The 21835-nt window shown below is 35.9% G+C and overlaps 1 protein-coding gene across 3 annotated transcripts in view; it reads right to left on the bottom strand.

Moving 5' to 3' along the window:
- The window catches only part of bs (serum response factor blistered), a 423352-nt gene that overhangs the window by 272232 nt on the left and 129285 nt on the right, over window positions 1–21835 (bottom strand). For all 3 annotated transcript variants that reach the window (XR_011333218.1, XM_069831666.1, XM_069831668.1), the window contains exon 2: window positions 6206–6457. Coding sequence is in view for 2 of the 3 variants with exons in the window: in XM_069831666.1 (XP_069687767.1) it covers window positions 6206–6457 (252 nt within the window). In the remaining variant the exon portion in view is untranslated. The remainder of the gene's footprint in view (window positions 1–6205; window positions 6458–21835) is intronic.

Below are 21835 nucleotides of genomic sequence, written 5' to 3'. Positions count from 1 at the left end.
TATTATTATTATTATTATTATTATTATTATTACCAGTATTATTATTATAATACAATGTTAATCGAGACTAGGTCTATACCAGGACAAAATTAAATGTTCGAGTAGTTTCTGAGAGTTCATTGTAAGACACTTTTGTCCATTAGATTCATAAGAAACACGAACTCTAGTAAATTCTGTTATACAACACTTCGTCTATAGCGTCGAATATTCTGTGGTACTAATTAATTCCTTACACGATAGGCAAGTGCATTTATGCCTTGCGATACTCGACATAAATGTACATACATAAATGCATCCACATTCTATATAATGTCATTGCCGAATTTCATTTTCATTGTATTTTTTCAAGTACGAGATTGTTTTAAAATTTCAACACACACTTGTCCTTTAAATGTGTCTGCGCATCCAGTCAAGTTCCCTACACCCACTCCTACATACTGTAGGCCTACCTACGAAATTGTCCGGCAAATTACGGACATTGAGCATAATTTAGAAAGTGTACTGGGCAACTAGCAGAAGGCAATCGAAAATGTCCGATTATTGTGATTCTAACTGACATAGTTTAACGAGCACCTACAACATGTTACTACACACGATTTACAAATGTGTAATAGGTACACGTTTTCTGTAATGTTCAAATGACAAATGATTGTAGTAAACAAGTCTCCTTGGCAACACATAGCCATTCAGGATACAATGGGTGCATCAGCAGACTTGTATCGATAACAACACTCGATTATCTAACAAAATAAATTATCGGTTGTTGGATTGTACCTCGAAACGCGTTGAACGTAAACGTTCATTGTCATGAGTTTCTGAAATGATTAAAGTTGCAACCTTTGCTACCAAGCTGACAATATCTAACAGATGTTTCATTATGTTCTTTCATTAATAACTAAAAAACTAAGGATTTTCAGACGTATGTTTATATAAACATTTTTCTCCTTTTGTTGTGAGGAACATGCCCCCAAGATTTGTCAAAGTATTTCTGAAACATCCTATATTTTATGTGCAACATTCCCGGATAAATTGAATATGATCAAACTCCGACCCAAACTTAGGGTTAAGATACAAATTAGATTTACTTTAAATGTTATTTTAAGTGATCGTGCTTCATTTAATTTAGGATGCTCCCTTTTATTACTATTATTATTATTATTATTATTATTAATTTATTATTAATTGTATTTTTTATTAATTGTGTTTATTATTAATTGTCATTATTGATTGTAATTAGTTACCACTGCCACGGGTATCTACCCATTTGCCGTGTGAATACATACATAATTCACTTGAAATACCTGTACATATTCGAGCAGGTGGTACAGCCAAATCAGGATTTTTCGTTAATGGGGTGCTGACACGTGTATTTCAGTGAAAATCCCTGAATACTTTTCTTCGTCTCAATATTTTCTTTGTACTTTATATAATGTCAAAGTAAAAGATAAGTAGGCCTATCTGGCTATGTGAGCCTTGGAAATATTTTCGAAGTTAGAAGACGCCAAACTTCCTCCTACCAGGACTTGAACCCGGCTCTTCCAGCCTGTAGGTTGTCGCATTAACCACAGAACTACAATAGCTTTTAAATACTTCATATAACACGAACGTCAAGACCCTTTATTAATTCGACATATCTTGACATAATCACCAGTCTTTGGCCTAGGGACACAGAGTAACCAGTACGAGGTTTAGAATACACGGAGTATAAATGACGTCATGACCGTGTGGAAGGGTAACTGCAACAGCACAGGTAGATCCGTAATGTCCATTACCGTTGTGTGTAGACCTATTGCTGCTTGGCTGCGGTACGTGTAACAGGCTTCGGCGTAGGGACACCTGATTGAAGGTTACAACTCACGTTAACACTTTAATGGTAGACATTTATTGTCTACACTATGAATGTACTGTGTATACTGCATCTGTACAGGGTGAAATATATTTTATGCCGTACTATGATGGACTATTTACATGTAGAGACACGAAGTAACGGCGCGCTCCATCTCCCACTCCACTCGACCAACACAACACTATCGCCCTTGCGTTCTGAACTTCATGCGTTTCTGTGCCCAGGACCGAAGCCTGGTAATCACTCATGTTCGTTCTTTAAGAATCTGTGACTAAAACGCGTTATTTTTATAAACATATTTGCATTATCACTAGAATAAACATAGGCAATTCTTACACGGCGAAAATAATTTATATTTCCTTTTTTTTTTTTTTTGATAACGGATATTTCATGGCATAAAAATTTTATTTGCAGTTTTGTCGTTGCTGCAATTAAAAATACAAATACAAGTCTCATTTTGAAAGTGAATCTGTATAATATGTTATTAATATTACAGATTATTCTGTATTTTAATCACACCTAACGGAGTAAAATTTAAAAACTGAAAATAATTAAAAATTATACCAGAATATTATGATTAACATTCACAAAACGCTATTAACATGAAATTTATCAATCATATTTAAAAACTCCCGCGACTAATCTGAAAAATCTTCGAATTTTTATTTTACATGCCAATTAAACATGGATAGCAATTTAACTTATTCCCACTCAAAAGCTTTTTAAGCGTACTGATCATAGAATAAAGGTAATGACTCACTTCTCCATATGACATGATAAAAATTGTGTATGCAAGATCTCAAATGTTTTCTATACGAAAACAGTAATTCATCACACTAAGTGATAGTCCGAGGAATGATCTACAAAAAACTGTCACTCAAATATTACGTATTAATGCGCAGTTACGTCGTATTCGGGGAAATCAAACTTCAAAATTGAAACACTTCCAAGCAATGGCTCTTTTCCATGATAATTTTTATCAAAGTGTCATTCAAAACATTCCTGCATTTTTTAGCAATATATTGCTCAAATTCTTCACACTGGTAAACAGCTTTAAATATACACATTGTGTACACAATTCTCTACTCTCAGATCTTCTGTAACTTCAGAAGTCTGAAAGACTAGATAAAAAATATTATCTACAGAGTTTTTGTGAAAATATATAATGTATAATATTTAGTTGACCAGTAATTCTAATGATCATATCGGAAATTGGTTATGCTTTATCGTACATTATGCATATTTCTAGCTAGTTTCATGTATTAACTCCAGTTACCAAATTTCATCAAATTTCGTGCACAAGCTTCTACAAACATTTAACATCCAGGGATCTTTCCATATGTCTACGCATTTAAAATCAAATTAAGGCATAATTATTTTTTAATTGCGCCCATCGATAATCTAATCGAAACCATTCCAAATTCAAACAGTTCTATCTTGTGAGACCGAAAGGAACAACTCTAAAAAATTAGGTAAAACCCATTCCCGTTTTCAATCTACGAGTCATAGAAACTATGAAAAGTTACTAATGGACCTTTCTCAACACTTTTTTCTTGTATTTCCACAACATATGTTAATATATCAGAACAGAATCTAATTCTGTTCGGCAAAATTATTAATTTTTATGATACATTTTATCTCATCTTTTCTATGAAAAGAGACACAGAAATGTTTTCAGAAAATTAAATGCCTGGAAAGTTAAATAAAGTTTGCTTTCTTCCAATATGGTATTTTTTTTTCTTGCGTGAAAATCCATTAAGTGTTTATCTTGGATAATAAACAATATAAGTATCTTAATTTGAGTCTTTTGACACAACTTGTAAAAATGTTTAAATATTGCGTTATATGAGAGTCGATATGAATTTGATTTCTATGACCGCAAGTTCACCGAAAATAAATTTGCAATAATGTATGACTTACTAAAATTTTTTGTAGAAAACACACTTTTATGCTGTTGATTTTTCAACTAGTACACGCTGAATTATTAATGGATTTAATTGCATACTTCACATTCAAATTTATTATGCGTCTTGGACAAAAAGCACCACTGGAGTTAATAATGAAACATACCAGCTTCAAATTTGGACAATGTAACCAATGACTTTATAAATGCGAAAGCAGCATATCTATGCTGGCAGGCTATTGCATGCGTGAACAAAATCTGAAAACAGTGCTCACCTATGGTCCGTCCCTGGAATCTGTGGCGTAGAAAGACGAAATAAGACCTGTGCGCAAGCGGTATGTGGGAGGGCTAGGACCAATAACCTCTCTGGGGTGAGGCAATGGATAAACGAAACTACCAATCGCTTGCAGAGAGGGGATCATTTCTATCTGGGGCCTGTTTCACAATGTTTACAATCTTTGTAAATTGTAAACTTTGCTTGTAAATTGTAAACTTCTGTTTCACAATCTTTGTTTGTAATGTTCAACTTTACAAAGGAAATCAGATCTTTACAAATTAAATTTTGCTCACTTTACAAGTATTCTGTTTCACAATGAAGAGTAATTTTACAAACGTGTAAATTTTACTTGTAAAATTAGCACATTTTCTACAATGCCTCTGAGATGTGTAAAGTTTGATATTGCAACAAATTATGAATAAATACAATAAAGAAATACTTATTAAATTAATTTTTGAGTAACTGGATAATATTAAGAATTAAACTAAAGCAGTTTTGATGTTATTAAGGAGTTCTAATGACTCAGACGAAGATATTGAATTTAGGCCTAATCAAACGAAGACGTATACGTAAAATTCTCCGGGCAAGAATTATTAATATCATGTTCGTATCATTGTATAAATTTAATGAAAGGTTTCGAATGAGTTCCGCGCTATACTTCAGAATACTGCGTAAATATTTATATACGATGACTGTATTTAATAAATACTCGCACTTAATAAAGAAGTTCCCTGCACCAAAAATAAATAATTCAATAATGCAATAGTGACATTACTTACGCGGTATTCTGAAGTCGTTTCGAGTCCCGTTTCGCTGGAATCTCTCCTACAAGATATGGGACATCATATCCAACATCCAAAAGAGAAAAGTGATGCCCTAGCCCCTAACCTCAAAGCGAGAATTGTATTGTTTTGCATTGGATGCATACTAGCTGTCAGTTCCGTGGGTTAGCAGATAAGCACGGAATTTCTAAGATATCAGTGTGCAAAAGTGCCCACAGGGTAGTTGATGTTGTTAAAAGAGTTAAATTCGGGGCAGGTTTTTGATCACCAAAATGTTATTTACTATAGCACAGAATTTTTATGCTGCTGATGGGATCACTAGTGTTTGTGAGGTTATGGATGCAACATTAATAAATATTGATGGATCAACACAAAAAATTAACCTGATTTTGTGGTTAGATATCGTAATTATTTTATCAATTACATATTTGTACGTGGACCAAATCTGTTATTTACTTATTTGACTGAATTTTGTACTAACTTTGGTTATTTAAGTAATACTGTAGACGTATTGGTATTCTCGACCAATCACAAAAACATGAAACTCCATTGTCGCCAATATATAAAAATCTAAATACTTTTAATTATTTTTAACAATACTTTATATTTTCTGTTGGTGAAATATGAATCAGCAAGCTTAGAATAATCTATTTTAGTCCAAAATATAAACATATGTATCGTTAGAAGTAAAAATACAGCGACTTTAGCTCTACTCCTTAGCGATTTTTGTAAACTGTCGTTGGCGATCGTGTGTAACCAATAATGCGTATTTGTAAATTTCTTTAGCTGATTTTGTAAAGTTCGTCAGACTTTACAAACTAATAAAATAGCATTGTGAAACACAATTTACAAGAATTTGTAATCTTTTACTTGTTATTTGTAAATTGTTAATTTGTAAGGATTGTGAAACGGGACCCTGAACACTCTACCACGAGCATCTTATCCCTTAGAGGCCTCGAGCTGATGCTGCCCGCAATACACTCCAGCACAGCGCCAAGTCACTCTACAGATTCCTGGGACGGACCGTAAGTGTGTGCAGACTCTGCACTCAGAGGGTTGGCACATGCAACAAATGAAGATGCTACTATTATGAGTAACTACCGTTGAGGGTGTGAGTGAGACATGTGGGGGTGTGGCGGAGGGTAGCCCGCGTGGGGAGGCAGCGGGGAGGGACAGGATACATGTGGGGGTTGCTGGTAACCGCTTCCCATCATGGGCCCCGGGCTGGAGCAGGGGATGAGGTGCGAGGGCGACTGGGCATGGGGGTGCGGGGGCGCCATCATGTGGTGCTGGTGCGGGGAGCCGGGGTGTTGCTGGAAGTGCTGGGTGTGGGGATGCTGCTGAGGTGGGCCACCCCCCATGTGTTGTGTGCTTGGCGAATACACGAGCTGCCTTACTTTCTGCTCGTCGTCTCCGATGTTGTACGTGAGTTCCGTCTCTTCGAAGCCGGTCGCCGACATCCGCTGGTCGCCGCCCACTCCCGAGGGAGGCGGGTCTGGCGAGTTCAGGCACGTCTGGATGAGGGCCTTCCCTGCCTCCGACGTGATCATCGGCTGCAGCTTCCGGGTCGCGAACGTGTACACGTGGCCCGTTTCCGAGGCGACGAGCAACATCACCTGCGTGCCTGTCAGCGTGGACAGCTCGTACGCCTGCAAGCACAAATTAGGGCTCTTAATTACCTCAGTTAGCCACGGCCGAGGAAACAGTATTCACATCAATCTCCTGTCAGGAAACACTCGCTTACGATGTGGCATGTGTTGAGAAATTTAACTTCCTGCGCAAGTATTGTTAGTTCTTCCGGAAGGCCTAACATTCAGTGGCGCCAATTTATATGGGGCCTGAGCCCACCCAATAATTTGTCGTCGTCTTACTATTATTATTATTATTATTATTATTATTATTATTATTATTATTATTACTATTATTATTATTGTTATTATCATCATCATCATTTCCTTTTCCATTCTTTCCTGGCTTAGTTACCTCATGAGTGATGCCTTACTGGTATTATTTATGAGGTACAAACCTGTCTTCGGACAGATGACTAAACAAGAACATATGTGATGGTTGCTTATTGAAATCAGTAAATTACAGTAAGTAAAATTTCAATAAGTAAGGCTGCATTGTTAGTGTGCACTTTATTCATCTCCCCTAGTGCCACATAAGGATAATGCTGAAAAGTTAGATTTAGAAGATGTTTGTGACGAATTTATAGGGAGAAACATTTTGCATCACTCCGTGCTACGTAATAGTGAGTCCACTTTCTTATTATCAACTAGCCGTACCCGTGCGCTCCGCTGCACCTGTTAGAAATAAATATAAAGTAATTACATAATTAAAATAGGACGTTTGATCCAGGGAACAACTTTTACAACAGCGCAAGATAATCTGCTTCGCTCATTAGCCAATTTTTTTGCATTGCATTTATTGCATATGTATTTTATGTATTTTAACACGATTAAATTGAGCATAGTTAAAATTTGAATTATAAAATAATGGATTGCTAAGCTAACGTACTATTACTGCATACTAAATCAATACACTCTCGTTGTTCGTTAATTCTCTGAGATTAAAATGAGTGTACGTAAATATTATTTTAAGAAATACAGAAAACGAATTTACAAAATAGCCTAACAAATTTTCTGTGCATAAGAAGCTATTTTAATCTTACCTGTCCTCGATTTACTCAGACGTTACTGTAATAACATTATAGCATTATGTCCATCTAGAGAAACTACACTTTCCAATGGTGAAATAATAATTAATTATACAAATCGGTTAATTTAGCTTCTGATATTACTGCATACAAACACAGAAACATTCTATGTAGGCTATGTTTAATAGCTTTCGATTGTTGATGTCCAAGGCCCTTTATAGACGAAGTCATTTGTTCTTAATTCATTGCACCGTCTTAGATGGCGTTATTTTAATTTTAAAACTCATTTATCTCATTAAATATCAGTCCTATCAAAATTTTGTAAAGAATACAACTTATCGGAAATCATTTTTAAAGAAACTTTTGTTATGTAACATTTTTCACACAAATCAATAATAAGCGAGATATTTCGATTTATTTAATTCAGGCCCCTTTATAATGCCCCTTTTAAATAACGTATTTTGAATGCCATATAGCCCATAATCTAAGTTACAACGAACTTAATTTATATTCCAATTTTCATATAAATCGGTTCAGCCATTATCGCGTGAAAAGGTAACAAACATACAGACAGATATACAAACAAAAATTTCAAAAATGCGATTTTCGGTTTCAGGGTGGTTAATTATATATGTTAGGACCAATTATTTTTGGAAAATCGAAAATTATCAGAAAAATTTCGGCTACAGATTTATTATTAGTATAGATTTATAGTTAGAATGAATTCAAGTCCCCAAGTTAAAATGCTTATACAATTGTGATGTTCTGTTTAATTACTAAAAACCGAAAATTCTGTGGTGTTTGGATAAAGGGAGATAAGTCATAAAAATGAGTTCGGAGATAAATGAAAATTAAACGTGGAACCCTTATTGCAAATAATTTTCTACACAAATAAAACACATCAACTGCTAGTATTCTTTGATTTTTGCACACCCACTTGTATAATTTAACTTGCGTGTTCATCTGGGGAACAAAATTCCACCTATACAAAAAAAAAATGACATACCCCTTTACCCGAACACCACAGAATTGTGCAGAACAGCTACGGACAAGATAATGCGGAGATTTTTTTTTTTTTTGTATATAGTTACTAATATGAAGGAACAAATTGATATTCACATAAAATCCAAAAGAATGTTACCTACAAGTAAATGGAACATAGCCCCTGGACCTTATACTAACCACATACATTACAAAATCGTTCTTAGATATTCATCGTATAGGCCTATACTATCCGTAGTCACATCAATATTATGAAAAATATCATTAAAGGGAGGATTTATGAGATTCTTTTGGAAAATTATGATCAAGTGTTTGAGCCCACCTAATTAATGTTTTTAAAAAGTTGACGCCACTGCTATCATTTGTATAATTTTTTGAGGTCCTCTCGTGGAACATTCGCTACTGAAATTGGTACTGACAATTTCAAATCCTTCCAGGCTATTATTGGCTTTGATGTTATGGGTATATTTCTATTTTTTTTTTTAACTTTTGCTATTAAAGGAAACTGGAAAAGAAACTCAACACGTGGCAAGATGCCTCTGCTCCTCCATCTCCCCCTACTTCTACTGGGTGTTCATTTCAAAGTGTCATGACGTCACTGTTGTGAGTCAGCGATTTGAAGCGAGTTTCAGTTTTATGTCAGAGAAGTTGCCTATTAATCAGGCGTTCAATCTGAACTTGAGAACGTGTACGGTATAACTTGAACGTCATAGCAACAGATGGCGGTCTGTAAAGTCTGTGTGCTATCATAACCTTTTTCGAACTGTGTTTTGCGCGGGCAAGTCGTACGCAGGGTATTTGTTATCATCGGTTGCGTACGGCAACATTCCACAACACAAATCAAATGCTCCGTGTCCATTTTGACCGTCGAAGTTAATGTCAACAAATACATAAGTAATCATCTTAACCCTCTCCCCATATCCCGACAGTAAGAAAAAAACTAATCTCAGTACGTGTTTCCAAACAGTTCATATTCCTGCCACTACCGGCGTTACCGTACGTATCAGTACGTATTCTTCTTGCTAGGAAACTTCTCTGGAACATAGGTAATACGCCTCTGAGGAAGTGTAGGAAGATTGAATTCTCTAGGCTCATCGACTAGCCACATGACGGCATACAGCGAGCCATGACATACTTTGAACTGAACACCCAGTACTTCTACCAGTACCCATTACCACCACCAATATTAATAATAATAATAATAATAATAAGGTTGTTTTTAAGCAAGAACAATACATCATGAATATTGCAATAAAATATTGCTTCATATCATGTTTCGGACAAGGCACATATAGCCTACAGGATGACGAACTGCTGGATTAGGGGCAGGGTACGGATTGACGTGAGGGGATGCCTATCGTTCCCCCTGAAGAATTTGGTTTCCCCTGCTGAAAAGGTATTAATTTGTCCCTATCAAGGACAACATTTACCCCCTTTAGATGCCCAATTTATAGTTTCCGTATTTTATAATATATTATTGTGTACCTAGTAGGGTAAAGGTTGGTAATATTGTAATAGTTTTTTTTTAGAATGTATTACAATTTTACTGAGCGAGAGAAGGGCCGATTTTGTGCATGAACTTGTCCACGAACATTCCCTTATTACGTTGACGCAAAAACCCTATCTTCCTCTCGCTCAGTAAAATTGTAATAAATTCGCAAAAATAACTACCATAATATTACTCATATCACAATATTACCAACCTTTACCCTATATAATGATTCTCGTTTTTTTTCTTTAATGAGCGCGACAGCAATACAAGTCTGCAAGCACTGCTAATATTATTATCGACAATTAATATTTTAATGCCTGGACAATATATTCGATTCGCACCTTCATTAGGGACTACTCATGTCACATGTTTCACGTTTGAAGAAGTTAGTTGTCTGATGATTAGGTCGAACTAGCGCTCATGTCGAGATTGCCAAGTGTTTACCGGTTAAAGAGTGAAGTTTCAATATCTGGCCAAGCTCGCTGTCCAAAATATCCAAGGACTAATCTTGTAACCTCCACCGATCCCACGCATGTCCCCATAGACACTCACAAACCAATACCGCCACCTATACCCAAACCATCACAGTCCGTCTTCACACCAACACTTCCCAAACCCGAATTGTCTTATGCGGATGCGGCTAAGACTATCACAACCAAGACAACAACTACAGACGATCCACAGACAGACAAAACAACCACGGAACAGCTGGTCGAGGGGGTTCTACGTTCTGCTATGCAGAAAATAGAATCCTACATTGACCGGCAACTAAACAGACTACAGGACGAAATAGTGACATTCACTATCTCCTTACTCACTACAGACACAAACCCCACGAAACGACACACGACACTTGCCACAGCCAACCAGGCAGCCAGACGGCTTCTACGGAAACGAGTAGCCCACCACTTTGTTGGTAACAGGTTACGAGTCTCCCTAGCGCCACTACAAAAACGTGACTAGGACAGAACTGACCAGAGCACTGGACTCTCCACCTCTCATTAACAACTGCGAGGGATGGTGCTAACTTCACTTCATTCATTTCATTCACTATTCAACTGTCAGCGTTTACATGTTTCATGTTACCATTTACAGGGGAAAATACACTACTGGTAGATGAGAGGGCAAACGGCTTTTAGCTGGGAACCTCGATCTAAGGTTAGTGAATTGCAAGTCGGGAACCAATGGAGGCATGGGATGCTTACCCTGCCTGTCATTTTAAACATCATTTCTTTCTTCGTCCCCTTTCATTCATTCATTCATCGATTTTGTTTGCGCAGAATTATTGTAGATTACTATATTGACACTGACAACTCCACTGCATTACATAGAATTGTACGGTTTATTTGACAAATTTTTTATAGTTTCACCTCTATGTACTAATATAGTTTAAATGAATTATTACTAGGCCTATATTATCCCTCATTCTCATCCCCATACATTTCCATATTCCGAAATTGGTTGACGGGGCTGGACTCTGTTTTCTAGGTAGCCCGGCACCCACATGTTTCCATCAGCAACTGAATCACTTATACAGAGTGAACTGTAAATAATGTGATTAATTTCAGGGTGTTAGTCTTTGAGATATTTCAAACCAAAACCTTTAATATAATTCTGTTCGCTTTTGCTTCCTTTTCGAGATAAAAATTGTTTTATATAAAACATTTCATAGCGTGTTTTGACAAAGCCATTGATTGAATTCCCAATATGCTCACTCAATTTAAGAGAGCAGGGTATTATGATAATACATTTTCGAAAGAATTTTAGTTTTGTCCTTCAAACGTGCAGAAATTTGATCCGAACAAATGTAACATTTTAAAGTTCCTTTTAAGACCGAAAAGTTACATTTGTTCAGATGAAATTTCTGCACATTTAAAGGACAAAATTAAAAGTCTTTCAATCATTTATCATCACAATACACTGCTCTCTTAAGGGGTTACGTACAGCTTACAGCAGTAAAATTATTGGAAATATTCAACATGTTTTTTCCTCCATTACTGTATCTTGTACAATAATGAAAACTGGTATGTGTAAAACACTGTCCTTCTGCTATATGAAAAAAAAAAAAAAAATTCTACAACTTAAAAAAAATGCATATATTTTTTTTACAAATTCAAAATGGTGGTAGTTCACTGTGCAGTAATGAAGCGTTTCCCTCACAATTCATAAATTTGTCAACTTTTCATGTTCTCTCTCTTTTATTTTACTACTAAAACTCATGTTTACAATATCATGCTCTTTTAACTACATTCATTAATAAATATGTATATATTTTTAATTTTGTATTAGAAGAAAGTACTGATACTTGACCATTTTTAAATGAATTTATTTTTTATCATAGAATCTATCAAAGGTAGAGAAGTGATCTTGCATCATATTATAGATATAACATGCATAAATACATACTCAAAATTTCATCATAGAATGTTGGATGGTTTTTTTGTTATGCGGGAAATGCTTCATCACTGCACAGTGAAATGAATTTTGAAAAAAAAAAAAAAAGAAAAAAAAATGTAAATATTTTTTTAATCGTAAAAATATTTTTTATATAGCAGGACAGTGTTTTACACATACCAATTTTCATTATTGTACACGATACAGTAATAGAGGAAAAAAATGTTGAATATTTCCAAAATTTTACTGCTGTAAGCTGTACCTAACCCCTTAAACTGACTGAGCATATCGGGAATTAATTCAATAGCTTTCCCAAAATACGCTATGAAATGTTTCACATAAAATACTTTTTTTTCTCGAAAAGGGAGCAAAAACGAGCAAAATTTTATCAAATTATTTTGTTTGAAATATCTCAAAGAATAACACTTTCAAATTAATGACATTACTTACGGTTCACCCTATATAATCAGAATGAAGATTGTAAACATGCACCACCGTAACCACTCTCTAAGCGAGAAACACAATTCCCTTCCCCCCTTGGTTAGAATATCCACCCTTCCCCACATTATGCCCGCAGATTCGATCGACAATATTTTTATTAGCGTCTTTACAGCCACTTGGCTAACCTTCTAAATGTAGACAACTCATCCTGCCTGTGGTTTTCATAAGGCCCTAAGAGAGCCGTACCATTCCGTCGTCTGAAACCTCGGCATTTTCTTGGACGAAAATTTAAATTGGGAATGCCAGATAAAGGAAATATCCAAGAGAGTGTGCTATACCATGCATTCTCTTAACCCATTCAGAAACTTCCTCCCGCCAGAATTAAAACAGACTTTAGTGCAAACCCTCGTACTACCACTGTTTGGCTATTGCGACGTAATACTTACAGACTTGACAACTGACCTTTCGAACAAGCTGCAGCGTGTGCACAATATGAGTGTCAGATTCATCAGCAATGCTCACAAATTTGACCACATTACACCCTCGCTCAAATCTTTATCCTGGCTGCAACTTAGTAACCGTAGAACTCTTCATTCGCTGTCTCTTCTGTTTCGAGTTCTCCACACTTCTACTCCAAATTATCTTCGTTCCCGGTTTAACTAATCCTCCAGTCACAATCTAGACACCAGGTCACAGGAGAGCCAAATCCTAGCAATCCCTGCCCATAGAACATCCCACTATTCATCCTCTTTTACTGTCTCAGTCCCCCGTGAATGGAATTCTCTACCTCAGAAGATTAGGGGCTGCCAGTCAATAATCACTTTCAAGAAAAGGCTAAACGATTTCTTACGGGCGCAGTCAAATTGAAGTTATACTTGTGATCGAGCTTAATAATTTAATTTTATTTAGGTATGACTATCATTATTATTATTATTATTATTATTATTATTATTATTATTATTACATAATTATTTTATTGGTGTTGTGAAGATGAAAAGAATTGTCATTGTATTATATTAATTATGTATTATATTGTCTTGTATTGGTAGTATTGTATTGCTTTGAATTGTATTCTATTGTATTAATTACGTTACATTCATAGAATTGTAATTTTCTATCATACTGGTTGAGTGGAAGAGAAGGCCGAATGGCCTTAACTCTGCCAGTTAAAATAAACCCTTATTATTATTATTATTATTATTATTATTATTATTATTATTATTATGATTAAATGTCGGGATGAGTTCTAACAGAAATGGACCACGGACCTATACATATTTCCACCATAAATTTCGGAATTTTCCAAATGAAACTCTTCATCTTTATCAATCCCAGCCTTGGACACCTTCTGAGCGAGCTAACTGAATTGTCGCGTGCTATTAATGTAAAGATTCCTTGTCGACAGAGAACAGGTGACGCTCCTCTCTAGCCACACCCTGTCCATGCTTTTAACAGCTTTGACGATCCTGTCTTCTGATGTTCACCCGTGCGGCGAATCATGCTTGCGAAATTCCTTCCCCTCATGTTCGGGGCGAAAGTCATCAGTTGATATACCACATTAAGATATATGAATCGTATGCGGAGACTAAGAGGAAGGCGGGAAATAAAGAAGGTTGGACAATGCTGGGTTTACAGTGAAAGATCTGCCCTTGGGTAGAAAATTATGAATGAATGAATCATGTGAACAGAATGGACGAAAATATACTGTTTAACCTTATGCGTATGGACCATCGGGAAACAGAAATGAGGAGGACAAATGCGTGGAAAAACTGACTATTAGGGAGCGGATGTTGATGAAAAGTCATCTTCTTATTTTTCACATTACGATGATGCCTATTAATATAGAAATCCTCTCTATGTTAATATCAACGTAAAAAAGTAATTTCTTATATTGAATTTTTTGACGTTTTTGAACTAATAGGTCATTTTTATATATTTTTCGGCATTTTTTGGTCATTTTTAATACTTTGAGGAACTTTTAGATCATTTGGAATGCGTTTTACTTTCTTCTTTACCGATAGGTCTGTTAAATCATTTTCTAACCAAATAGGTCAGTAGTAATTACCTACTAATAAGTGAATAACAGTGAAGTTTGAGTTTTATAGTTTGGAACAGACTCTGAAGTCCATCCCTCATTCCACTGAAGGCTTCACTTCACACAACGGAAGTAATATAAATGCTTGACAACAGCTTAGTTTAATTGAGGACTTTGACCGTTACTGTTCTTTTGTCGGTACGAGGGTGTCTTTAGAATTTATGTTTGGAAGGGGGGAAACTTCCACCATGTGCTGGACAGGACGTTGTGTCCTCAACATGGTTCGGAAGGGATGTCTACTGTAGTAGACAGTATTTTTAACACAAAGATTGCAAGAATGCGCGCTGCGCCCACTATTTGTTTTGTCATGCACACTCCCTCATCTGGAAGATCTGGTAACAAAAGTGAAGCGGGGAAGGAGGAGACGAAGAATGAAGGCACTGACGTGGACCATGTCTGACTGAAACACATTGTAAACCTTCATTAAAGTCTACGGTTTTCCCTTAAAACCTTCATTTTGTTGCATGTTCTTTTCCTTTATCTTAGCCAAATTCCAGAGAGTTGCCTCCTTTATCCGAGATTTGCAGTGCAGTCATTGAAACAAGGTGACTAATTTTAAGAAGTCGTGGTGCGAGTACGTGAATAATATTTATATGTCATTTTCTTTCAATTTTGTCATTTTTCCATTAGTTTAAGGGCATTTTAATGATAATTTTACGTAGATTTTTAGGTCATCAACATCCGCCCCATACTGATTATGAATTCAGAACAAGTGATCCTGCTAATAGATGAAATGTAAAATAGTTTCTTTAAGTAGGTAGTATTCTCCTATTTTTAAAAGTAATTTCTTCTGAGATGCTTCAATAATTATTTTGTTTCAACTTCTTCGTTTAAACTCACTAAATACATTAAACATAGGCCATATCAGGAAAATTACTGGATGAAACCAGTCTACTGCCAAGAAACAGGAAGTATCGGCAGTGGCTAACGCGTGGCTATTGTATTACAATTATGTCACCAAATAGAAACCAGTTACTGTGGGTAAATCAAGTTAATTGCTTAATCAAATGTTAACCATCTACATAATGAAGAACTGTCTCTGTACTTTGTGGAGAAAAATAATTAAACATATTTTAACAAATGCAATCCCTATTGTATCCTGCATAAATTCGTTCCCTTCACGCAATTCACGAATTTACGCACAAAGAACACTATTCGTATTATTGAACGAAATTGGGTTCATACGGATCAGTACATTCAACTGATACCAAGGAGCATATTTCAATGAAAGTTCAACTTCTCGTCGGTTGCGCTAGCCGTACTTTTCAGTACGAGGATGATTAGAACAGAGATTGCGGCTTTAATTTCTGTGCTGCAGTTATTTTAAAACCCTCTATTGTGGATAAAAGATACAAGTTTCATTGCTACGGAATGTATCTAGATGAGATGTATTCGGAAACAAGGGATAAATTTTACTTGAAGTTGGACCGACACGCAAATTGGACCGATCTTATTTTCAAGTAACTTAATCAGTAGCCAACATTTAGTCCGATTTATGGAACTACGACTTTCGATCATGTAGTTTTGTGAATATTGTGCAGTTGGCAACCATTAAACTTAAAGATATAGTTTAATTTATTTTATGCTCGACCATCCCGAAATGTACTAATTATACACCTGGTAGCAGTCCTTTAATGGATGTCATTAAAGTACAGGTCTTCAGCCAATGATAACTCAGCTTACATGTGTTCAGCCAATGACAAGTCAGCTTTGTACAGTTATAAAACCGCAAGTATCGATTATTCTCGGATATGCAATCGAAAGAGAATTAGCGAAAAGTCACGGAGGCTGAAATCCAATACTGTCGCAGAAGGTTATGTTCTGTTACTATAATAATTAGCGTTAATTCTAAATAATATTCAAATAAATTCAATTTGTCATCTCGTTTTTCAATGTCGAATTCAATAATTAAAGTTATACCACGTTTAACGGGATTACACAAGGTCAATGACATTATTGTTCCTCGGAAAAAATCAATACTTTCGCGTCTGCGCACATCTCGCAATTCACGACCTAGAACAAGGTCACTTCCGATCTTGTCAGATACAAATAAAATGTATACATCTGAATACCGGTAATTTCAAGTTAGAAATATGGTCGAGCATAAAAAGTCGTATGAAACTCGCCTATAATGGTAATTAAGAAGCGCGTATGAAAATTATGAAACTCGCTTGCGCTCGTTTCATAAACATCCATACTCGCTTTCTTAATTACTATCATTATAGGCTCGTTGCATAATGTACTATTTAAAAACTTCTGTTGTTATTGTCGTTACCACTGTCGTAAGATATTTGAATAGTTTATTTCAGAAATCCATTACCGACCAAAACAGGCAACATACTGTTTATAAATATGTGCATCGTTTAGTGTAGAGATCCATTATGTGATCTTTGACTGCACTTCCGTTACATTGCTTTGAAAATTGAGTTTGGTGCAGAATCCCCCTCAAATGCCTAAAATGCGTAAAATTGGCAGTCTACAGTATACTGTAGAAGTTCTGTGGAACGCCATTATATACAGAGTGATTTATATAGAACTGACACATTTCTTTCTTTAATTATTCCGTTGGCAATTCATTCAATGACCGAATTTTAGCACCAAATTAAGCAGAATGTTCTGGAGTTTCGATTCCTTGTCACTATATGCGCAGATGTTTATGTTTTATTCCTATTGCTGGCAGCACTAATCCCAATTTTAGCACCAAATTAAGCAGAATGTTCTGGAGTTTCGATTCCTTGTCACTAGATGCGCAGATGTTTATGTTTTATTCCTATTGTTGGCAGCACTAGATGCGCAGATGTTTATGTTTTATTCCTATTGTTGGCAGCTGTTTTCGACATTTTGTGCCAACGTGAAAATGCAGTACACATTTAATCAACGACTCTTCCTTGTGAAGCAATACTGGATTACGAATTCAATTACAGCTACTCAAAGGGCATACCAGAGAGAATTTGGTGTTCGCAATCCTCCCAAAAGAAACACAATACTGGGACTGGTAAACAAATTGGAAACAACTGGATCTCTGGTGAGTGAAAAGGGAAAGCAACGTTCATCTAGGCTTCCCACGGTTGTTGTTGACGTAAGAGCACGACTGGAGCAGTCACCCAAAAAATCATTAAGACGTTTGTCGCAGGAGACAGGGTACACCTACTCAATGTGTCAGAGAGCTGCGAAAAGTGCAGGCCTAAAGCCATATAGGGTTACGGTTGTTCATCAGCTACAGGAACCAGATAAGGATAAAAGATTGAATTATGGAACGACTGTTGAGTTGTGCCTTATGCAGGATGGAGGACATTTTCAACATTTGCTATAGAGGTCAATAATCTCCCAAAATTCCTCTACATTTTAGGTATAATAAGTTGTCGCTAGCACAATTCGTTTTGAAACAATTAATGAAAGAAATGTGTCAGTTCTATATAAATCACTCTGTAGTAGATTGATAGCCTAAGCGTAAAATTAAAATTAATTTAAATCCAATAACTACAATACAATAAATAGCATTACACGGTAATATTTATATAACATATGTCCGAATATAGGAGTAGGAATAAGCTATGGTTCAAGTCCTCACGGGAAATAAATTTTCTCACGAAATTTCGGCCAGTGTATGACAATGAATTTGGAGAGCTACGACATGTAGCGAAATCTGGTTACGAAGACCAGCTGTAACGAAATGGGAGGATCATCCTGCTGACAATACGATATATATCAGTCCTGTTGGATTATTTATTTATAACACTCAAATTTTACACAGACCCCTATTTTTCGTAAGATAGGTATGTTAGGGTTATAAATACATTATTATAATTATGTAATATTGTTTAATTCTGTGGCCGGGAGGAAAAAGGTCTTAAGTAAAAATGTTATACTTTTCAGGAGAGCAGTGGAAAGATTGAAATTGGTGTCAATTATGGAGTTCTTTTAATCAAGATGTTTTTCCTCGATATTTGTTTATATTTCTTCTAAAATAGATAATGTTGCTCATTTAACAATTTCTTGATTATTTCCAAAAATAGCCGCACTTAAGCCCTTTTAAGACTAGAACCCAAACTGAGAAGAAGGGACTACTTAAATATAAGACCTTTTTCATGTCAAAATAAATGGGTAATGTAAATTATTAGGAATTCAAAATAGCTCTTAAACAATATAGGACTGTTTACATAGTGCTTAAAGTTTTAAAAGGAAAGCACATCAGTATGTGATAAAATGGCTAAAATACAAGTTAGACCTTTTTAATAGGGAAGCATGGAAAGTAAACAGGTGATGTTTGTAAGGAATAAAGTATTAAATATTCTTGAGTCCTTTATTCTGTGTGTACCTGATTCAAAAGGTATCTAGAACATTTGGTAACGCCCTATAAATCCAGTCAGGAGTCTTATTTGACTTTAGCCGTTTTATCAGATTGTAGAGAATTGTTTCCGCTTTTAGAATATATAAAAATCTCATTTTCACAAAAAATTGACTTAAGACCTTTTTGTTCCAGGCCACAGAATTAAATCTTATATTGAAAGTTTTTTTTTCCAAGTACAATCTGATATAATTTATACACTGCCGAGCAAAAAAAAAACTCAACACTTGAATAAATTTGAAATATCGAACTATAATACAAATTATAACATTACTGTGGGCTTTTATGTACCTGTTTGTCTTAGGCAAGTGTTAATTCATGTTTTGGAAAGGAAAGTGTACCCATTGGGTGGTTTGTGACACACTCTTTGCCTCTTCCTGTCCCTTAATCTATATTTATCGCTGTGCCATTAATATTTACAACCCTAAACACAAGCAGCCAAAACAAAGCTACAACACTATTATTTTCTTTTTATGTTTATAATGGAATTCTGTGATAATGAACTCAGTTTTAAACAATATTTACGAGAGTTAAGATGTCGTTAAGCCCCGAGAACGCCACTAGAGTAGTCGCGTTGGTAGAGGATGACCACAGCTTACGTTATGTGACTCAGATGTTGCATACATGGCCCCGTAGCTCTTGAAGAGTATCTGGACCACGGTGACGGACATTCCTTCCTAAAATATCCCACAGATGATCAATTAGGTTAAGATCCGGACTGCGTGACGGCCATTGAATGAGTTGAATCCCTACTTCATTGAGGTACTGGAGGACATATCGCGCCACACGAGGACGTGTATTGTCTTCCAAGAGCACGAAATTGTCACCAATAAATGATGCAAAAGGAAGAACATGTTGCCCAAGGATTTCTTCATGTAGCGATGGGCAGTAAGAAACTCACCCTCCACAAAGACAAGGTCCATTCGTAGAATAAAATTGATGCCTGCCCACACCATCACTGAACGGCTATGAAAGGCTGTCCTTGATGAAAATTTGTATGGAGAATACCTTTCTCCAGTCCTCCTCCACACTCTTTCTCTTCCATCTGGGGATCTGAGGCAGAAATGGGTCTCATCTGAGAACAAAGCTGTTCTCCACTGTTTCTCAGCCCATTCCTGATCTTTCTTTGCAAACTGTAAGCGAGTTTGACGATGTTGTCTTGTAAGTTCTGAGACAGGAGCAGGTCTTCTGGAGATCAGGCCAGCATCATGTAACCTCCTCCTCACAGTCCATTCAGCGACATTCACACCTCGCACTTTTTCCAGACGATTTCTGGCTTAGACCGCAGTGTTGTGGCAGTTACGCAGCACTTGAAGGCGCAAGAACTGGTCATCTATTGCAAGAAGTTAATCTTTTCTTACCATATCCGGTCTTCGAGAATATGAACGAAGTTCTCTGTACCTCTGCACTGTACGTGAAACTGTCGACGGAGTTGTATGCAACACCTGAGCCACATAACGTAAGATACTGCCATCCTCTACTAACGCCACTGCTCCAACAGCTTTCATGGATTTTAACGGCATCTCAGCTCTCTTAAATATTGTTTAAAACTGAGTTCATTATCACAGAATTCCACTATAAGCAAGGAAAAAAAAAATGTTGTAACTTTGTTTTAGCTGCTTGGTTTAGGATTGTAAATTTTAATGACACAGCAATAAATATAAACTAGGGGACAGGAAGTGGCGGAGATGGTGTCACAAACCACCCAATGGGTAAACTTTTCTTCCTAAAACATGAATTAACACTTGCCTAACACAAAGAGGTCCATAGAAGCACACAGTAATGTTATAATTTGTATTATGATTTGGTATTTCAAATTTATTCAAGTGTTGCGTTTTTTCTTTTTTTTTTTTGCTCGGCAGTGTATTACATGGATGAATGAGGTGAAATAAAACGAGAGTAAAAAATCTTGTTTAAATTAAGAAATTAATAAAAGTTTTACAAATATATAAATTCAACAAATCTGTACAACATTTTATAATTTGTGCGAGATCGTGCGTATTTGCTTGTTTTTCGCACAGAACCAATACGCGGTAAGTACGAAATAGCACATTCAATATTCCCAACGTAACACACATAACAATTTCCCTCTTCTTACCGCGTAAGCGCGACATTCATTTTACTGCTTTAGGCTTTTAACATATTTTTTTAGAGACGTTTAACATAGTAATAATTATAAATCGGAAACTTACCACTGCAATTTCACCTAAATTGCAATGTTAATTATTGTTTTTAAATATTTGCAAAAATTAAGTAAAGTCTACTACTCCACGAAACTTATTGCATTCCTGATACAAGTAACATTAAGAAAGCCGTGAAAAAATAAACAAGATTCCAGATTCCGATGTTTTTACTGCAATATGTTATATAAATAATATTGTTAAAATATTAAAATGAAAAATAAAATCACATAACCTTACCGTTTGTTTTAAGTTCGCATTTATAGACGGGGGGGGGGGGAAGACAGACGTATACCACGGCCTGCTGGAGTATAGTAAACACAGAAAACATTTTATAGCAACAATGCTGAAGAAAAATATTTTGGTGTTCCGAAGTTGCCGTCATTAAACAGAAACCAACATGGAGATTTCATTGCAAC

Source organism: Periplaneta americana, chromosome 7, assembly GCF_040183065.1.
Source record: "Periplaneta americana isolate PAMFEO1 chromosome 7, P.americana_PAMFEO1_priV1, whole genome shotgun sequence".
NCBI lineage: Eukaryota > Metazoa > Arthropoda > Insecta > Blattodea > Blattidae > Periplaneta > Periplaneta americana.
The sequence above is the reverse complement of the archived record's forward strand: the minus strand, read 5'-3'. Positions and strand labels throughout refer to the sequence as shown.